Consider the following 20,801-nt stretch of genomic DNA (forward strand, 5'->3'; position numbering starts at 1 on the left):
CTAAAACACCATACGGAAAATTATATTACAGATTTCATTTACTCTCTGGATTACTGGAGCAGGAAATAGGTGCCCTCTGCTTCCAGCTAGAGAACACCACTGGTGTCTTTGAAAACATATTTGGGTTTAAAAATTTTTTTAGCAAGACCAAAAAGTTCTTCCTCCCTCAAGTTTTCACAGTTGTGAGTCTGACTAAAAGATCAAGTAGCCAGTAGGAAATTACAGTCACAACCCCCTTACCTGGATGTCCCCAATGCTCTGCTCCCTGTTAACATCATATCGAATGATGAAGTCTCCCAGAACTCCATTCTGGGCAATTCTGGCTTGTTGTACCACACTAGGTTTAAAAACAATTTCAGCAAATGTTTCATTTTGGTTGATAAGAGTAGAAGGAGGAGGTCCAGAATCATCTGCAAATAAAATATAAGCATGATTAATAACTGAGCAGATAAATCTTTTACTGGGGGAGGAAGACCTCTTTTTAAAAAAATCGAATAATGTATTTGAACGAGAGAGCTCCTGTTTACTGGGTCACTCTCCAGATGTCTGCAATGGCTGAGACTGTGCTAGAGCTAAAGCTAAGAGGAGCCCAGAACCTAATATGGGTCTCCCACATGGATAGCAGAAATTCAATTACTCATCATCACTGAGGGTCCCAGGGTTTGAATTAGTGGTGAGCTAGATTCAGGTGACACAGTGGGTATCAAACTCAGCTTCTCTGATCATAAATGCCCACTGCTGCTCTGCTCCCCATTGCATGCCATTACACACACACACACACACACACACACACACACACTTGTTTTCTAATGCTACCTATGTGTAGTAAACTACCAATTATCTGTCCTACTGAATTTCCCATATTCTGCATCTCATGGTAAGTCCTTTAACTTGCTGCTCTTGTCCCTTGGTTTCTAACCTTGACTTACATTCATGTTATCCTAGAGAAGCTATTCAAGAATATTGGCATTCAGACCAAAGATGCTCATTACAAGGGTTTGGGATATAGCCTCGGCATCGAAATTATAAAATCTACCCTTCTGCTGCCAATGTGCAGTCAAAGTTGAGACCCGCAAGCTCTACCTCCTATGTTCTCTTGCATTCTGGTGGATGGAGCTGAAAGCATGGTTAGGTTCTGGTTTAATGCTATTGAACCTTCACAGAGGATGAATACTCAAGGGAGAATCCTCTTTGGAAGAATGTCTCATAGGTAAGACTGAATATACCTACTTTGTCTTATCTGAGGATAAAGAGGTGCTGGTATTGTGGTGCAGCAAACTAAGTCATTGCTTGCAGTATAAAGCATCTATATGGGAATGCCAACCAAGGCCTGGCTGTTCTGCTTCCAATCCAGCTCCCTGTAAAGCAGCAGATAAAGGCCCAAGCACGGGATCCCTGTCACACACATGGGACATCCGGATGGAGCTCCAAACTCCAGACTTCAGCCTGCCTCGATCCCAGTCATGATAATTACTTAGTGAGCATACCAGCAGATCGCCATTCCTTCTATCATTCTACCTTTCAGATAAATAAATAAATAAATCTTTAAAAAAAAAAAAAGGAGAGAGAGAGAAGAAGAATAAATTACAGACCCTTCATGGTCGACTTCTAATGTAGTAAGATTGACAGTGGGGGTAGGTATTCTCAGCCAGACCTCCCTCCCATTATAAAGTTGCCATAATATTTTACTTAAATAATTTTACTGCTCAGTGCTGGCATTATACCCATTACTTCATGACAGTTGCAAAATGTTGATTCCTAATTCCATTATTCCTTCCATTTGAAATCATTCCATAAAGAAGACCAATCCCTCATCAACCATTTGGTTTTCTTAACATGCTAGTTGTTTAGGAACTGTATTACTTTTAAAGAATACACCATTTTTCAAAGTTTTCCAAGTATTAATGTTATGACTATATATTGCAAGTATAAAAAGACAAGTAGATAGTGTTTATCTATATGTGAGTTATGAAAATTTAGTATGACAGAGGCAAAAAAGCACTTCATTTTTAACTCATAAACTTCTTGTTAGAACACAGAGAATTACTAAACTGAATATCCATCTCTGACAATTCAAATAGCACCCTATCTATGCACTTGAAAATAAAAATTCAAAGTATAAGACCTACCTACATCATGAAGAATATGAAAATAGGGCAGACATGTTGGCTTAGTGGTAACACTCTGGTTAAGACTGGTTAGGAGTCCAGAGGTTTGAGTCCAGACTAAGGCTACTGATTCCAATTTCCTATTGATGTAGATTCCTATTGATATTTCCAACATGGTAGAATTTCAAAGTCATGTTAAGTGAAAACATCAGATACAAAAGAGTGACTTCCACATCTATGATTCTAATGTAGAACAGTGGCTACTTTTGGAAATGTGAGTGCTAGCTGGGTAAAAAGCAGCAGGGAATCTTTCAGTTCCATGCCTTGGCACGGAAAATAGTTACATGGCTGTGTCCATACATAAAATTTCATCAATATATGCACATTGTGTTTGTATATTTAATGCTAGGTGTTCCTCAACTAAAAAATAGGAGGGGTGGGTGGGGAGGAGCAGCCTGGTGGTATATTGAGCTGATCTTCTGCTTGTGGTGCTGGCATCCCATATGAATACTAGTTCAAACCTCAGCTGCCCCAGTTCTCAGCCAGTTCCTTGCTAACGCAAGTGGGGAAGCAGCAGAAGATGCGTCTTTGGAAGGAAGGCTTGGAGGAAGCTCCTGGCTCCTGGATTCAGATTGGCACAGCTCTGGTCACTGCAGCCATTTGGAAAGTGGAAGGTCTTGCTCTTTCTCTCTGTAACTACTCCTCTTAAATAAAAATAAATAAATCTTTTCAAATGCATGTTTGTTGGAAGTTTGACAATAGCATAGATTAGACAAGTACTCTCTGGCATAGGGCATAACAATATTATTTTCCATCCCAGATCCCTATCTATTCTGTTCTTGGGATAAATATGTTTCTGTAAGCAGTTACACATGAATGAGGTATATTCCTAGCAATTCCAGACAGCAGAATTAGAACCAGACATAGAATTACCAGGAAACCCTTGTCAGTGCAGTGTTGGTAAACTCTAAGAAAAGATGCTGCATTGGTATGGGCAGCCTTCACAACTCATCTCACAGAAGTGTTTAAACCAACCCTGCAATAGTGGCCCACAGGGGAGGAGGGTGTGGAGTAGTTTCCACAGTTTGGCCTCAACCAGTAGCATTAGAATCACCTGCATTCTGGCTATAAATGCCAGTTATCAGACCCATCGGAGAAACTCTGAATCACAGACTTCAGGGATGGGGCACTACGATGTGTATTTTAACAAGACACCCCTGCCTCATGTTGAAGAACTATACCGTTATAATAATGTGATGGAAAATACTTGGCAGGGGGAGGAATGCAGAGGATGGAAGGGGAAATCCCCGAGCCTGTGGAATTGCATCATAAAAGATCAAAATTTTAAAAAGACACCTTCCACCCAGGTAATTGATCTCTGCCTACAGAAATTCCATGGGTGTCTTACACACAGTCTATATGCCTGATATGTAGAAAATTGGCCATAACATTTGTTGTGTGTAATTAGGCAACACTGAGATTATCTCTAAGATTCTACAATAATTAGATCTGACTCCCTTTGTACTGCCAGCATGTACCTACTTTGTCTTGCTTCAGATCTCTCTCATCAAAATGCTTTTTACAAGTACCCTGAATTAATACCATTCACGGCTGAATGAAAGCAAGAGTGATTAAAAAGTATAATTTCCTTTTTCATAATTCATTTGACTAGGCTCTTTGATATAGACCATGAGAAAGGATAGTGTATTATTATTTTGGTTTCCTATTGACCTCTGGTGTTTGCTCATTCATGATGAAAATTCATGAGCTTCCTCTAAATGGGCTTATTTCACAGGCCCAAAGACTGAATTGATTCTCAATTTTATTACTCACCAAGAAACCAAGAGTACAATACTGACTTCCACACACTAAATACTAAAAGTAATTATGACTCAATGAATTTTCCACTACCTATTTTTTTAAAGTTCACTGGAAACAATTCTAGTGTAACATCTGCATAAAGAGGGAGATGAAACGTGTGCTAAGTAGGTTGTTATAGGAGGCTCAACAGTTGCTGATCAAAATTTCCAAGCAGAAGAACACTGTGTAGTTTTTCCCTTACTGTACACTAAGGTGCATCCTAACTGAACATGCAGTATTTCACAAGCACAATGAGCCGTGTTAGCAGGCCCCTGAGAGTCAGATCATGTGGATAATAAGGATCATAAGGATCATGAAGAGGCAAGGGATGAGTTTCCAAGCTCATTAGAGAGAGAAGGTCTGATCTGCTTTTCTAATGAGGACCCATGCATCTTTTCCTCCTTTCTGTCTTCTTTCCTTCTGAAGGTGTAAGCAGAGATAAAAGGCTGAGGCTCCTAAAACGGTCTCCTGTTTTGAGACACTGCTGGACTTGTCTCATGCATGCAATATGACCTAAGTATTCACAAGTGCCTCCAGCCACCTATGAGAAAAACTGACTAACCACTGCTTCTCCTTCTGCTTCTCAGGTCGTGGGAGTCCCACGCAACTCTCTTTCTGCCTAAAGCACAGTCTTTCAGAGCAAGAAGTAATATGTCATCTTTTGAAGTCACAGATAACTGAAGTAGACCCTAGCATTTGCAGGCTCCAAGCGAAGAGTTTAATACTTCTTATGTTTTAATCATTATGAACCAAATTTTTATTTACTATCCCAATATTTTCAGGAAAGAGACTTTACATCTGATTTATAATTTATTCTACAGATGAACTCTAATATACAAAATATACTCTAGAGGTGTTTTTTTTTAATTCATGGGAAAAACAATACTGAAAAGCATTACTTCTGTTTTTAGTTGGCAATGACCGAGAGACATCAGATTCTTTGGGTTAGTGATATGATAATTATTTACAAAGGATAAAATGATTAATGATAGCTTTTCCTTAATAAAGTTAAAATATACCTAATTAGTGACATACTTGTACATTGGCACCCACCATCAAAATAACTTATCCAAATGTATGCTTCCAAGTTACTGTTGCAGAAAACGTAAGGGCTGATATGGAAAGATCATTAGAAAGTAGAAATCAAGCAGCGGATCTAACAAAAACAGCGAGGCCATCATTCCCACGGAAAAAACACCAGGTATCTGTATTATAGCTTCAATTGATTTTCAAATGTGTGTGCAAGCATGCAAACATAACTACGCAACAACTGAATGACACAGCAGCTACTGTGTAAAATTTAGGGAGCTACAGCCTTCCTTATCATCACTACAAACCTGCCTGGCAACTCCCAGGTCTTTCCCCCATTCCCCAGGGACCAGCCTGCAGGGACTCTGCCCAGAAACCAAGAGTGAACCAGCGGGGGCCACCTTTGCTGATACACTGAGTCAAATGAGTCAAATGCATAAGGGAATATTGGAACATTCCAAGAAAGTTTCACAGGAAAAAGTGACATTTTGGTAAAGTAACTCGGTGACATTCAGTACTGCTAGCTTCAAACAACTACAGTTACAGAGAAATTCATTTCAGCAAAGCAAGCCTCACCCAGAAGAAAGCACTTTGATATTTCAGGCAATCAAGCTCATTTGAAGTGCAGATCAGGTATCTTCCTTCATTTTCAAAATTTTACTTGTTCAAACACTTCTTCAAAAGTCCCCTAGCACCTACATGAATCAACAGTTAGCTCCAGTTTCTGTACCTGAGTTCCACAGTCATGGGATCATTGTCAGGGTAAGTGAGATCACACACCAAGGTGTCAGCAAGAGACTTGACACACATCAGTGTCCATTCACTTCTCCCTCAGCAGGGAGCTTCTGTACTCTTTATTCTTGGCAAAATGCAACATATAAGGAGAAACATACCTTTAAACATATAGTTTACAGCACTAGGAGCTTAATAAAATTAAATAATAATTATTTGGAAAAGTCAAACATAGGGGCCAATGTGGTGATGTAACAAGCTAACCCTCCACCTATGAATGCCAGCATCCCATATAGATACCACTTGGTGTCCCAGATGCTCACTTCTGATACAGCTCTCTGCATATGGTCTGGGGAAAGCAGCAAAAGACAGCCCAAGTCCTGGGGACTCTGTACCCATGTGAGAGACATGGAAGAGGCTTCTGGCTCCTGGCTTCTGATCAGCTCAGCTCTGGCCATTGCATGCCTTCGGGGAGTATGGGGAGTGAATCAACAGATGAACATTTCTCTCTCTCTCTCTCTCTCTCTCTCTCTCTCTCTCTCTCTCTGACTCTCCTCTGTGTGTGTAAGATCTACCTTTCAAAAAAATCTTTCAAAATATAGATATTTATGTAAACATATTTACATAAATAACAATCATTACAAAGTTTAATGGAATCTGTAGCTAATCCAAGAATGCTCTAAAATTACAATCGGAATTTTGCATGTAAGGGCATAAGTAAAGATTTTTCTAAAGATGGGGTCCATAGATTTCACAACATTATCCTAGGTGTCTGAAGAATGGTAAGAACCACATGTGTAAGTGCCTTGAGAATTCCTCTGCCTGCTCCTACCTTGTCATGACAAAGCATTTTAAATATCCTTCAGGAGACTTGCAGAAAACAAAATGTACATACTTGGTTTTCGCCTGAAATAAAGATGTCAGTCGCAAATAGATAGCCCCCTCATAAACCACCACACGAGGAAAAGAAGAATCCAGTTGCTTGGGAAAAGCATCTAAAGATGAAAAGACTCAGGGGCAAAGAGCCATGTTCAAGGACATCAGCTGCAAGCTATAACCCTTTGGCTCAATGGACAGAAGGATTTCCTGGCCTGAGTTTCCTGTAGACCTGGGGTCTGGCTACTGCTGGGAGGGAGAAGCAGCCAAACCCTGGTGTTTTACAAAAGGATTTCCAAACAAACACTGCATGCTCATTTCCCCCTTGGAAAGATGCTAAATAGTCTGTTAACGGAATTTGCCCACCTGAGAGTCTATGAGATAATTTCTTAAAATTAGGGCTACCAAAAATATTGTGAATAATTGGGCAAGTGCCCTGTCACAGTAGTAGTTGTGAAAAATCTCAAAAGCCAATCAGAATAGAGAGGGTTGAATGGAAAACTGGTAAAGCCAAAGCAACCAAAATGAGAAAGATTTTGTTTAAATAAATCTTTGTTTTCACAAATCTTTTATTACATATGGTTTTACTATGATATTTCAGTGTTGGTATTCACTATTTAGGTCCTTTTGGAAAGCAGTGTCATATAGATATGATAGCAATGTACAGCAGAGAGTTTTAATGCAAATGTGCAAATGATGGTATTCAAATCAAACTCCATCATTTCATGGTTAGATGTTTGTCCTTAGCAAATTAGCTTTTCTCACTACTTACTCAAAACTCTATTTCCATAAAGTCATGCATTGGGATGCCACAAGTGTTTGTAGTTTACTGACTTTGCAAAACAGACTATGCCCAAGAACGGGTGTAACTGCTTCACCAACAAGTACAAGCTCTGAAAGCAGTTAACCCCTAAACATATGCACTATCTCCTTCTGTTATATTTTGTGTCTGTTGGAGACCTCTAACACTGGCTGCTCTAAGTATCTGAAATGGGACCAAGTAGAATTCACTGAAAGCAATGCTGGAACAGCAAGAGGATATGAGATGGTGGGACTTGTGTTAATCCCTTTGTATTGGCTCTGACAAACAGGCAGAATACAGTCTAATAACTGAGAAATACTAGATGGCATTTTATAGAACCAGTGTTACAGAGAATTTTATTATTCAAAATTGCCAATTCTACATGTCTAATGTCCTACATTAGAAAGATTACTGCTTTAAAAAAGTAAAAATACAGAAAATAACAAATATTGGTAAGCATGTGGAGAAATTAGAACTCTGCCTTGCTGGAGCAATGTAAACAGCTGTAACCACTATGCAAAATAGTATGGCAGCTTCTTAAAAAACGAGAAACAGAACTTCCATATGATCCAGTAATTCCACTTCTGGTTATTTACCCAAAAGAACTTAACATGGAATCCCCAAAACATATTTACACATTTAAGTTCATAGTAGTATTATTCATAAAAGCCAAAAAGTGGGAGAAATCAAAGTGTCTTTGGTAGACCTGGATAAATAAAATATCCTTTAAAACAGAAAAGGTGGAATACAATGTGGCCTTGAAAGGAACCATTTTGGTATATGTTCCTACATGGCTGAAGTTTATGGACATGCTAAATGAAATAGGCCAATCACAAAAAGACAAACACTACATTATTCTAATTACAAGCATCAGAGATCTCTAATCAAACTCATAGACACATGTAGTAGAATGGCACTTGCTGGGAGAAGAGAAAAAACTAAATGTGTCTAATGGATACAAGGTTCTAGCTCGGGAAGAGGGAGAAGCTCAGGAGATGTTTGCACAGCGCTGTGAACACACACACTACTACTGAAGTGCACCCTTAGAAATGGTTAGAGTGATACATTTTACCTTTTACAGCAATTCAGATTTTGTTTTAAAAAACTGTTATTTTAGCCTACACATTTATTCCTTTACACACTTATACTAGGATATAAGGTAGATTTTTACAAAAATACTATGTTTATTATTTGAAAGGCAGAGTGACAGGGAGGGCCAGCAACAGGCAATCTTCCATCCCTGGTTCACTCCCCAAATTTCAACAACAACCACCACTGGGTCAGGTCAAAGCCAGCAGTCCGGAACTCTAACTGGGCCTGCCACATGAATGACAGCAACCTGTGTATTTTGCCATCTTTCATTGCTTTTATTGGTGCATTAATAGGAAGACCAATGAGAAGCCAGAACTCAAATTGTCACTGCTCTAGCACACTGTGTGACCCTAGAATTTATCTAAATTGCCACTATGATTCAACAACAGTGATGATGTCATAGACACCTTTGGCTTGCAGGCACGAAGCACAGAAACAAGAACATGCTGGGATCCAAGACAAGCTTGTTGATACTGAGTATTCACTGTTGAGTTGGCTAATCCTGTCACCACACAGATGAGCCAAAAAGTAGAGGAATAGGAATCACTGAAGGAAGTGAAGTGTTCCATCCAGCACATGTCTTGGCAGGTGCAGCAGGTGCTCTCAATAACCTGTGTCACATCCCCTGGACTCACCTGTGGTTTCACACGCAGCTGTGGTAAAACATGTCATACATACTGCAACATACATTTCATATGCCAAACCAAGACACCAAGAGAAAGAAAACAACAGAAGGAAGCCTCGAAGGGAAGAGCAGGTTACTCCCCAATAGTTCTACACCACAGACAGACGGGTAACACCTCTGCTCCACCCTTCCAGGTCTTTCTAACTGTGCTTGTTCACAGATGACCTTCCCTAAAACCACAGCCAATGTCAGAACAAACAAGACAATATGAGTTTTCATACTGTCATTAAAAACAAAACAAAACCAACTCTGGAGCCAAAATGATTCATACCTGATGAACTTCTGCACTGAACAATACTGGAATCCTCAAATAACAACCAGATTGTTTCCTGGCAAATATACAAATATTTCACCAAGGCCAAACACAGTCATGGCCTTCCAGCTGCTGCACGGAGACAGGGCTTGTGGGAAAACCTGGAACTGGGGATTTAACAGTCAGTACCAATGTAGCCATTTAATGTTAGAATTGCCAAGTGTGGCAAATCAAAATACAGATATTCAGTTACACATGAATTTATGATAGACAATGAGTAACTTTTCAGTATGTCTCAAATACTGTCTGGGACTTACTTTTTTAATCTGAAATTCAAATGTAACTAGACAGTCCATATTTGATCCTATCATATAATCAAAATGTAGCTTAACTCGATTTTTGTCACTGATGTTTCCTGGAACCAAAGGTGAATTGTTTATCCTGTCCCCTAATCTCTCCTTTATTAAAAAAAAATGAGAGATATCCCTTGCTTGTCTAGGCTTGTGGAAGACTTGTAGTCAGCTGCTAGAAAAATAATGCACATTTGCTTTGAGAGTCTATGTAGGGAATGGGATTCTAACAACCCAGAAAGTGTGTTTTTCATTTTCACAGAAGGTAAAAACAATTATTTCATTGTTTTTGTGCATCCTAACTGACCTACACTAACAATTTTGTGCAATTCAGAAAAGCTTTATTGGTTCTATTGGCCTTATTGAATTTAGCTGCTTTAAAAAATTGATCCTCAAAGCAGTTAACTGATAATTCTAGCCCATAGACTTAACTAAGGTGCTCAGGTCTAACTTTTACGCTGATGAAGATTTAAACCTGACAATTCTTTCACGTCTAAGCTCTAAAACTCAACATAAAGGTTTTCAGCTGAACTCATTAAATGTCAAATTGGGAGGGATTATAACCGCCCTATGTTTTGCTATCTAATATTCAACGAAGAGAAGCCTTCACGTTCTGGTCAGTACTTACAACATCTGATGACTTTTACCTTCTACCAACAACCCTCTAGATCTACCCCGCTGAAGAACCCCCTTCAGCCCTTCCCCTCTACTGCCCTTCTCAGTCTGAAGGAGCCAGAGCAGTCATCACCCCCTGTCTCCAATAGCAGTTAGGATCCATTCTTCTCGGGGAGGGAATGTAAGGAGTCAGATGGGCGAAGAGGCAGTTAGGGTATCTGGTCCCTGGTAAAGTCACCTGTGTAAAATAAAAAACCTCGCTTCTACCCATTGCTTACCCCTTCAAGAGCACATTCTCCCTAGCTTCACCCTAGCTCCTACGAGGGAGAACAGAGACAGAATCAACATATCACTTCCCATCTCTGAGTGATTGTCATGACAAAAGCAAGGAGACATAACCCATACTAATCAAATTTCCATGTTACTTTCAAAGAGATGGAGACTGAGTTTTCAGCTTATTAGATTGGGAGAAGGAAGCCACCAGTCCCATCTTATGATGTCCTTTGGTTCTGGATCAGGTGATAGACAATACTGCCCATTCAGAATGAGGTTTTCTTTCTTCTCGCCCTTTGAGTGACTCATTTTGTTCCCCCTCCCACCAGATGATGTATAAAAGACACCGCTTCCATAATTTCCTCAGGTCTTTTCTTCCTTGGAGTGCCCCTCCTGTTGTTATGGCAGGAGATCTTTGGCAAGAAACCTCTCATTCATTCTCTTAAATAAACCTTGCTCTGGACAATAAAAAAAAAAAAAGCAAAAACAATTCGTGCCAGGTGTACAACTCAGTAGCATTGAGTGCATCCACAGTGTTGTGCAACCACCAACTGTATCAAGTTCCAAAACATTTTCTTTACACCCACAGACAGTTTTACACCCATTAGACAATCACTCTTCATTCCTTCCTACTTTCCAGCCCCTGGCAATCACCAGTCTGCTATCTCTGTGATCAGTTTGCCTATCCTGGACGTTTCAAATAAAGTAATTATGCAACATGAGATCTTTAGTTGAGTCTGGAGTTGTTCATTTTGCAAAATATTGTACAGGTCCACCACATTATAGCACATTAGTGTTTACTTCTATTTTATGCCCAGTAAAATTCCATTGGATGCAAATAGCATACGCTGTTCACCCAATCATCTGTTGATGAGCACCTGAGTTATGTCCACATAGTGACTCTTGCAAATACTGGTATTGTGAACATTTTTGTACAAGTAATGAGTTCCTGTTCCCAATGATTTTGGAAAATACCCAGAGGAATTGCTGACTCATATAGTTTAACTGTTTAAGGAAATCTCAAATATTTTTAACAACTGCACCTATGACATTCTCATCAGCAATATACAGCAGTCCTAATTTCTCATTATCTTTGCTAGCACTTATTATTTGCTTTTTTGTATTCCCACGATGGTCATTCAGATGAATGTGAAATGATATCTCTCCATGGTTTCGATTTGCACTTTCCTAATGATGAATTGTTGTGAGTTTCTTTTTCTTATATTCATCAGCCATTTGTATGTCTTACTCAAAAAGAATGTCTATTCAATAACTTTGTCCATATTTTGTCCTTTTGGGGTAGAATTATAAGAATTTGTTGTACAATTTGGACATTTGAGTTGGCCAGATATTTTCATCGCAAACATTTCCTCTAATTCTGTACTTTTCTTTTAAGAATGTTTGTTTTTAGCGTATGAAGTAGTGTTCTTTCTTCCTTCTGTGTTCTTGAGTATGAAGCACTCCCCAGTGCTTTACTACATGGCAGGAGAGCATGAAAACAGTTGCAAAGATCTCATTTCCAGAACTAAAATTTCCATTTCATGTTAGGTCACAGTAAGGTCACATTGGCCCCCAGTTTTTATATAGACTAGGGATTGAAGCTACCCAGGAACCACAGCGTGTAGGCTTGGAAACAGATGTGGTCACTCAGAGAAAAAAGCTTAGAGGTGCAGAGGAGTAGGACTCAAAACCAAGCCCTGATGGAAAATGAGAAGTCATGGTCCAGACTGTATGCTGTACCGCACACTAAAACAGCATGGAGATCTTTAAAAATAAATACCTGGCTTACATACACAGATATTCCAATATAATTGCCATAGGGATTTTTAAGCAATAGATTTATAATATCTCACTGGATAATTCTAATGTGCAGAAAAGTTGGGAATGATTAAGATTGGTAATGAACTTTGTCAAACAGTATGGATGCAGGATGACACTGAGCCAGACTTTGAAATGAGGCAGAATTAGTGTAGGGAAGACTGGAGGAAGAACAATTTCCACAAATCCAAGAAGTAATAGCAGGAATCAATATGAGAGGCTCTTTGTTTGATACTAAACTATCCTGAATGATCACACACATCCTTTCTAAGAGAAGAAAGGCTATCTAATGTAATGGCCTTCAGATTACATAACTAAGTCTGCTCCAGCCCTCCTGGTTTGCCAACTGGCACTTTCCCTTCTCAAGTCTCAGTGTTGATGAGCAAAAGTTGGACATGGGAAGAGGTTATTTCCACCAACTATGTGAGTAATTCCATGTTGGTCTGAGCCCAGGAACAAAGACATGCCAACAGAAAAAAAGAAGGATACACATATTAATAATGACCTACAGTTAAGAGTGTCCTGAGGGTCCCCTGAAACTAAGGGAAAATTGTGTTAAATAATTTGAAAGCTGTTTCTCCAAGTCAAATTGCTGGCACAGTTATTGCTCTCACAGTTCCCAATCTTTGTTGAGCATCAAACTCTCCAGGGTGCTTTTATAAACACAGCTGTCTGAATCTGTGGCCACAGCCAGGGAATGCCAAGTTTCCTTGGACCAAGGCGGGAACAGAGAATGACAGAAAATGGGTGCAAAGATCTTTTCAGATGATAACAAATACTTTGTAAATGAATTATAATGGACGAATCACTTTGCAGATGTACTAAAAAATCATTGCACTGTACAATTACAATGCATACATTTTACGGTATATAAACCAAAACTCCATAAAACCATTTTTTTAAAAGCAAGAATTATAAAGGACAGATTATGAACGCCAAAGAACCATACCCATATAGTGGAAAAATACTTACCATTACTTTTTGACAAATACCAAAAGGAATTTAAGATACTAATAACTTTTTAAGTTTTCCATATAGATCATATAATGTTTCCCAAAATAAAGTTCCCTAAAATCAGTCCACTCAATAAATTTTAATTCATTCTGAGAGAGCATTTAGTCTAATGGCATTCTTTTTTAACCTCTCCAGATTATTATAAGGTAGTTAAGTTAGACTATCATTGACACAAAAGTGAAGCAATGAATAGAACAGGTAACATATCTTACTTTTCACTTTATTTCATTTTATTTTTCCTCTTGTCATCAAGGATTTTGTCAAAAACGAAAAAAATTGCTAAAAGAAAAAAAAAAAAACCTGAAATCACGTTAAGGCCAGTAATTCAGGTACCATGGGGAGGACAGAGGAGATTGATGAGATTTTCAGAGTACAATAGCCAACCCTAACCCATTGGCGTAGTTGGAATATCTGTCTCAATGCCCTTCAGAAGAACATGCTTTCCAGTGAGGCCCCAGGAAAGGCTTTATTTCAGATACTCTGGTGTGGGTCAATCCATTCAGGCAGCCCTGGTATCCCTGTAACCCATCTGAAGTGTCTGGATTCAAGTCCTGGATTCCAATCTGGTTTGCTGCTGATGTTACTGTGGGAGGCAGCAGGTGATGGCTCAAATATTTGGAGCCCTGTGACCTGTGTGGATTGAGTACCTGACTCCTGGCTTCAGCTTGTTCTCATCTGTGAATCTTTCTGGAGCCAGAGCTATTCTCCCTGCTGCCAGGAGGGCCCAGGGATCAGTTAATATGGAGATGAACAGGCACAAACTCCCTGGTCCGTAGGTTTAGTTAACAGATCAAACAGAAGTGCTTCCTCCCCTGGGCGGGGGAGCAGGAATTAACAGACTGTGGAAAGAAACCTGCTAGAGGAACAAAGAGTATATTAGGAGACTCCCTCTTGCTGTTGAGATGAAAATTCCTCAAACCCCACTCCCTGTTGCATACATGACAACCTGTCTTTAAAAGTCTGATGCTGGGCCCGGCACTGTGGCCTAGCAGCTTATGTCCTCTCCTTGAACACACGGGAATCCCATATGGGCACCAGTTCTGATCCTGGCTGCTCCACTTCCCATCCAGCTCCCTGCTTGTAACCTAGGAAAGCAGCCGAGGACCACCCAAGGCCTTGGGACCCTGTACCCATGGGGGGAACCTGTAAGAAGTTCCTGGCTCCTGACTTCGGATTGGCATAGCACTGGCTGTTGCGGTCACTTGGGGACGGAGGATCTTCCTCTCTGTCTCTCCTCCTCTCTGCATATCTGACTTTGAAATCTAAATAAATAAATAGAAGTCTGATGCTGGCAATAAGCTTTGGCTCTTGATCACCTGTCAGTAGCCACATACACCAAGTTCTCCGGTGCTGGACAGTGAACACTTGCCCTGGCTGTTGGCATTATGAGTGAGCTAACAGACAGAAAATGTCTCTCTTTCTTCTCTCCACTGTCTCTCACGCTCTACCTTAGAGATTAATTTTGTTTGAAGATAGAGCTACAAACAAGAGAAGCAGAGAGAATCTTGCATTTGATATTTCACTCCCAAAATGTCTACAATAGCCAGGGCTGGGACAGACTGAAGCCAGAAGCTTCATTCAGGTTTCCCTTACAGGTGCAAGGGCACAAACATTTGGAATATTTTCTTCTGCTTGCTTAGGTGTGTTAGCAGGGAGCTTGATCAGAAGTGGGGCATGAACTTGTGCCCAAATAGGATGTTACTGTCACAGGTATGCCATCATCAAATATATGAATAAACAAATAAAACATGTCATGGAGCTCAGAAAGTATAATATTGTCAGAGAAAGGAACTAGGGAACAGAGAGCAGGAAGATAGAGAAGAAAGAGAATTTTGTCCTTCACTTTGTAACAGTTTTAAGCCCTTACATGTGAACAATTTGGATAACCCACAAATCGTAAGGCTGTGATTTCCACATTACATCTCAGAATTGGCACACTGGGAAGAAGTCTATTACAGAACAGTTCATGGATGTGGGTCCAATTCCAAACTACCCAACAAGCAAATCAAAGGCACATTATATTCCTTCTACCCTTTTTATTTTTATATCTAACTAGACTGAAATTTGTAATTTGAACTCGTACTCTGCAGTCGTTCGCAATCTTCTATTTAAGAAGCTGGCAGTAAAGCACAGTGTTTAGGCTCAGCTCAATGTTGAAATTGTTTCTACTAATAATTAAACATAGAACTTATCCATGTTGCTGAACCACTGCAAACCTTGCCTTCTTCCTAAAGAAAATGAGATTTTTACCAACAACCTAAGAGCATTGCTATGAAAATGATGAATAATAATGTGTGCAAACTGCTCTGGCTAGTTCCTAACCCATTGCAATCCTTGTATAGAATTGCATCCCTAAGCATGAAGTGGACCCAGTGGTCAGAGATTTGCTTAGGCAAGTTTCAAAAGTCTGATTTCTTAACTACAGCCCTATCTATCTTAGCAATGCACTGGCTTGAGCAACATTCACACACTTACTGTTCATGTTCTAGCACAAGCCCAGTTCTAGTTTGATCTCTACCCTGAATCTCTTGGCAACATTCAAGGGTGTCCAGACAAAAATCACAACATCCTGTGCTTCACGCTGCTGGTGTTGCCATTCTGCCTAAATAATAACAACAACTGACTTCCAAAAAGGGGACTGAGGCACAGCCCAAAGGGACTCAGTCCACGGCACCTGGCTCTGGAAAACAGTTGAGAAAGTTGCATGTTCTGTAAGGCAAAGTAGTAGCTGCTGTGGTACAAAGAACACGGAAATCAATTTTCTTAAAAATAAACAGATCCCAAGAGATCAATGGCCTGGAAACATTCCTCTGGAAGACTAACACACCCTGAATATAAACAGCACGCAACCTTTCAGCTAACAATCTTATTAGCTAACCCATAATTCTGTAAATAGCACACACTACAACACAAACACTTTTCATAAGAATCACAGTGCGTATTTACCCCAGACATTTCACAGATGCTCTGCTCTCACTATACAGTCCTACCAACTTTGAAATAAGTACTTCTTTCATGCCACGAAAATTTATCTCTAAATTATTATGATTGGAGAAAAGTGAAATTCTAAAATATGCATGAGTGTGTATGTGTGCTTTGACTGTGTAATTTAAAGACACTGTATTAGCCATCTACTGTCTAGAAGATACTATGAAGAGACAAGGCTTAATCAGAAATACACACTACTTCAAGGACACTCAGCATCCTACTAGGGGATAGATTTGATATAGAGAAATAAATACAAGATGATGATCATAATACTTAAACATTATGAGACTGCTGTGCTAGGCCAGATGCCTTACATAATAATATTTCGCTAATATTTCCCTGACTTCATCACATTGCTATTATACTTCTCTTACAGATATTTAAGCTAAGTCCTGAAAAACTGTAGAAAGTCTTCCAAGGTTATCATTAAGAATTGAACTCAAATCCATTAGGCATGTGATTGCCACTTACATAAAAACGATGTATTTCTTCTCATACCATTTTGGAATATCAGATACCTTGAGCCTGTTTTTGCTGTTCCAAGTTGATACATATCAAGTGTCAAGCCCAGGGTTTAAAGCCAACACCTAACCAAGGACCAGAGTCTAACCCAGGGCATACTCCAGTCCTAGTGAAGGATTCTTCACGTGCAATGTCATATGGAAGTAATGTCATGTGCAAATCTTCTACATTGTTTGCTCTTCCAGAGACCAACTCCAGGACCTGACAATTTTTACATTTCACTAAATACCAACATTTTCTTATTCCACTAATCTAGTCATTTCTCTCCTCTCCTTCCACGCTCACTTTTAGAGTCCCTCATCCAGGAAGCCTTCTCAGGCCTCTGTAGACTTGTAGCCACAGGCACCGGATGCTGAATCTGCCCATTCATTTATTGCTTAACATTTTCTGCTTTCAATATCACAATTACGTGAAATTTTGTCATTCCATTCCTGGTGCAGCTTTGGAAAATATCTGTCTCATCCAATATGACATTATACCTCATTAGTATATTAAGTATGGAGCTGAAGAATACTGAATATTTAATATTCACTATTGGTTAAAATTAATATAGTGATCCATCGTAGTAAAAGGAGAAAAATCTGCCAGGGGGTGGAGGTTTGGGGGAGAATCCCAGCCTATAGGAAATTGTACCATATAATCCAAAATTCAAAATAAAAATGTATCTTTTAAAAAATGACATAGTGATTAAAATAGGTTATATTAAATTTTTCAAAACCATTCCAATGAATGAAATATTACTTTAAAGTTAGAATTTGAGAAAAATCTAAACTGAATGGCTTTGCTAATAAGTAAAAAGTTCAGTCTTAAATCTACAATATACAGTTTTGTGATTCTAATATAAACCACTAGAAAATGACCCCATAATTCTGTATTTCTAAAATAAGTTGGCATTGTATACAACTTTCCTGCCCTTTATCAGTGCATGAGAGTGTGTGTATAATGTATGTACATATATAGTATTATACATACATGTTTAATGCATTTTGCCCTTTACTTCCCTGACACATGCAGACTTGCTTTCACAAGCATATTTGATTAATAATTTCAAATTTTTTGTAATGATTAATTTTACATTACAGATTTTAATCAAGGAGGTGGCAAGGTGGCATAACAAGCTCTATTTATGGCACCAGCATCCCACATGGATGTCGCTCCTGACATCCCTTCGATCTCCCTGCAAATAGCCTGGGAAAGTGGAAGAGGATGGCCCAAGACATCAGGCCCCTGTACCCACATGGGAGACCTGGAAGAATTTCCCATCTCCCAGGTTCAGATAGGCTCAGTTCTTACCATTGCAGTCATTTGGGGAGTGAACCAGAGAATAAGGATGTATTTTTCTTTCTCTCTCTTCTCTGTAACTTTGACTTTGAAGCAAAATGTCTTTTAAAAATATCTTTAAAACAACATTATCAAGCAGATTAAGCAGATGAATGCACATAGCATTCATAATACCGTGTCCAACAATTTAAATATTTCCAAATCCGATGGCCTCTGACCCATTTTGTTAAGAGACTGGGGGCACAGGTTTGACTGCTATCTTTCCAATTCCCACAAAAATTGAAAACCTTAGTGGAAGGGGCACCAGAGCAAAGAACCCACTGAGTTACTGCAGAACGTGTGTGTAAGGCCAACAAGTGCACTCACCTTCCGCCCGGCCACTGCCCTTCTGCCTGCTGTTCTGAAGGGGCAGCACCTCCAGCTCCGTGATGCCTGACCTCTCCAGAATGGTCACATCCACCGTGAGCCTCCCCACCAGCTGCTGGGGGCGCACGCTGACCACATGCTCATACTTTCCCAGCCGTCTCTGCAGCAGCTCTTCGTAGCTTAACAGGAATGAGGCTTTGTCCTTGCTGGGAATGACTATGGCAGCTCGGAAGGTTTCCGTCCCCTTCTCCCTATCGGGGATTCGAAAGGGACCACAGGTAGTGTTGACAGAAAGAAGAAGTCAGGCACCCTCAGTCCCCTGGGACAGTGGCTACACTTTCCTAACCAGCTTGCCAAACAGACCGGAAAGCAACAGTTATGAAGGGAAAATAAAAATGGGCATTGCAAGGATAAGTCAAGGCATGCACTAGCTGGTTACCAAGAGTCAAAGAATATCGCATAACAGAGAATATAGACTACTGACCTATTCAATCTCTCCCATGATAGACCCAAGAACCACAAATATATGTGTTCCATGCAAGGGGATGAGGGCATTCAAGTGGGTGAACAGCTAGAAGAGAGCCTTTATGGTGTCAAGTTGTAAACTACATTCTCCCACCACAGGAATAGCCAAACGAATACTGACAGTTTGTGTTGCCCTAAAATAGTAAATTAGGTTTTGACTCCTCAGTGAGGACAGGTGGATGTGTTTAGGGAGAAATAAAGGACTGTGAAACTTACCAAAACATGCATCTTTTTAAGTACTGTCAATACTGCAAATGAGGGTTCTCTGATGCAAGATGATATACTGACCAGCCAAGGATTAAATCCAAGGGAAAAGTGTAAGAGGGGCATTTTAACAAAGATTCTTAAAGACTTGGAAGAAGTGGTCAGAGGAGTAATAACTTTAACTCAGAACACGCAGGAAAGGGTTGTAGTAAAGCAGAGAATCAAACTGGCAGGTAGCATAGGCTCTGAAGTCAGTGTGCACCAAAGGATGGGAGTGAGCAGTGATCCAAAAGCAATGACCAGGGACCTAACTCAAAACTCCTTGATGCATGAATAAGCTGATGGGTTTCCTATACTCCTCTTTCCCAGAACTAAAAAGAGACATGAGTATTAACAAAGAAAATTTCACTGAGCACCAATCAGAATCAATGAAAATAAACTGATACCAAATTTCAATATCAGGAAGAAGAAACATGTCAAAAGAATATTAGACCACATTAAAAAGTATTATATCATTGGTAATACTTTCATAAGACATTTGAAGCAATACCTCAAGATTCAGAAGGAAAATTATTTGACCTCACATTCCATATACAGCCCAATATTAATCCAAGATCTCGGAAAAATTCACCTCTCACACATTCATTCTGCCAACGTTACTTCATAATACACTTCAGCAAACTAAAGGTGAAAACCAAGAAAGAGGAAAATATAAATAGAAAGAAATGATCTAACCTATCCAGAAGAAAATGTAAAGAAATACCAACTAAAAGTTCTGCACTAAGACTGCAAAGCAATGACAGTTACTTCATGGATATGAATACATGCAGATTTTTACATCTCTAAAATCAGAATGTCTCTCAATATGCAATGTATTTCAATTGCTATTGGCCAGGTATTAAAGTGATGTGGATGTCATTGATTGTGGAAACTTGATCAAACAGTTGTTTGTCATCATTTCAAATTATTTGAATGTCTTGCTAGATAGTAATAGTGACAAAAGTTAATTTTCTATTACAGAAAAAAAAGCAAGGCTAATAGAGACTCAGGACACACCCCTGTCAGAATAACTATTATAAAAAAGGCAGAGAATAGGGCCCTGGTGCAATAGCTCAGTGGCAGAATCTTCACCATGCATGTGTTGAAATCTTATATGGATGCCAGATTGTGTCCTGGCTGCCCATTTTCCATCTAGCTCCCTGCTTGTTGTCTGGGAAAGCAGTGGAGGACAAACCAAGGCCTTGGGCCCCTAAACCCAAGTGGGAGACTCAGAAGAAGCCCCTGGCCCCTGCCTTAGAATTGGCTCAGCTCTGGCCATTGTGGCCACTTGAGGGAATGAACCAGAGGGCAGAAGAAGATCTCTGTGTCTCTCTCTGTAAATCTGCTTTTCCAATAAAATAAAATAACT

General features: G+C 39.6%; 1 protein-coding gene across 1 annotated transcript in view; it reads right to left on the reverse strand.

The window, feature by feature from the left end:
• ITIH5 (inter-alpha-trypsin inhibitor heavy chain 5) overlaps window positions 1-20,801 on the reverse strand; it is an 84,663-nt gene that overhangs the window by 35,576 nt on the left and 28,286 nt on the right. The window contains exons 5-6 of the mRNA XM_040968298.1: window positions 18,665-18,915; window positions 241-410 (exon numbers count right to left, since the gene is read on the reverse strand). Coding sequence (XP_040824232.1) covers window positions 241-410; window positions 18,665-18,915 — 421 coding nt within the window. The remainder of the gene's footprint in view (window positions 1-240; window positions 411-18,664; window positions 18,916-20,801) is intronic.

Source organism: Ochotona curzoniae, unplaced genomic scaffold (genome assembly GCF_017591425.1).
Source record: "Ochotona curzoniae isolate NIBS_2020 unplaced genomic scaffold, NIBS_Ocur_1.0 scaffold_4683, whole genome shotgun sequence".
In the NCBI taxonomy this organism is placed as follows: Eukaryota; Metazoa; Chordata; class Mammalia; order Lagomorpha; family Ochotonidae; genus Ochotona; species Ochotona curzoniae.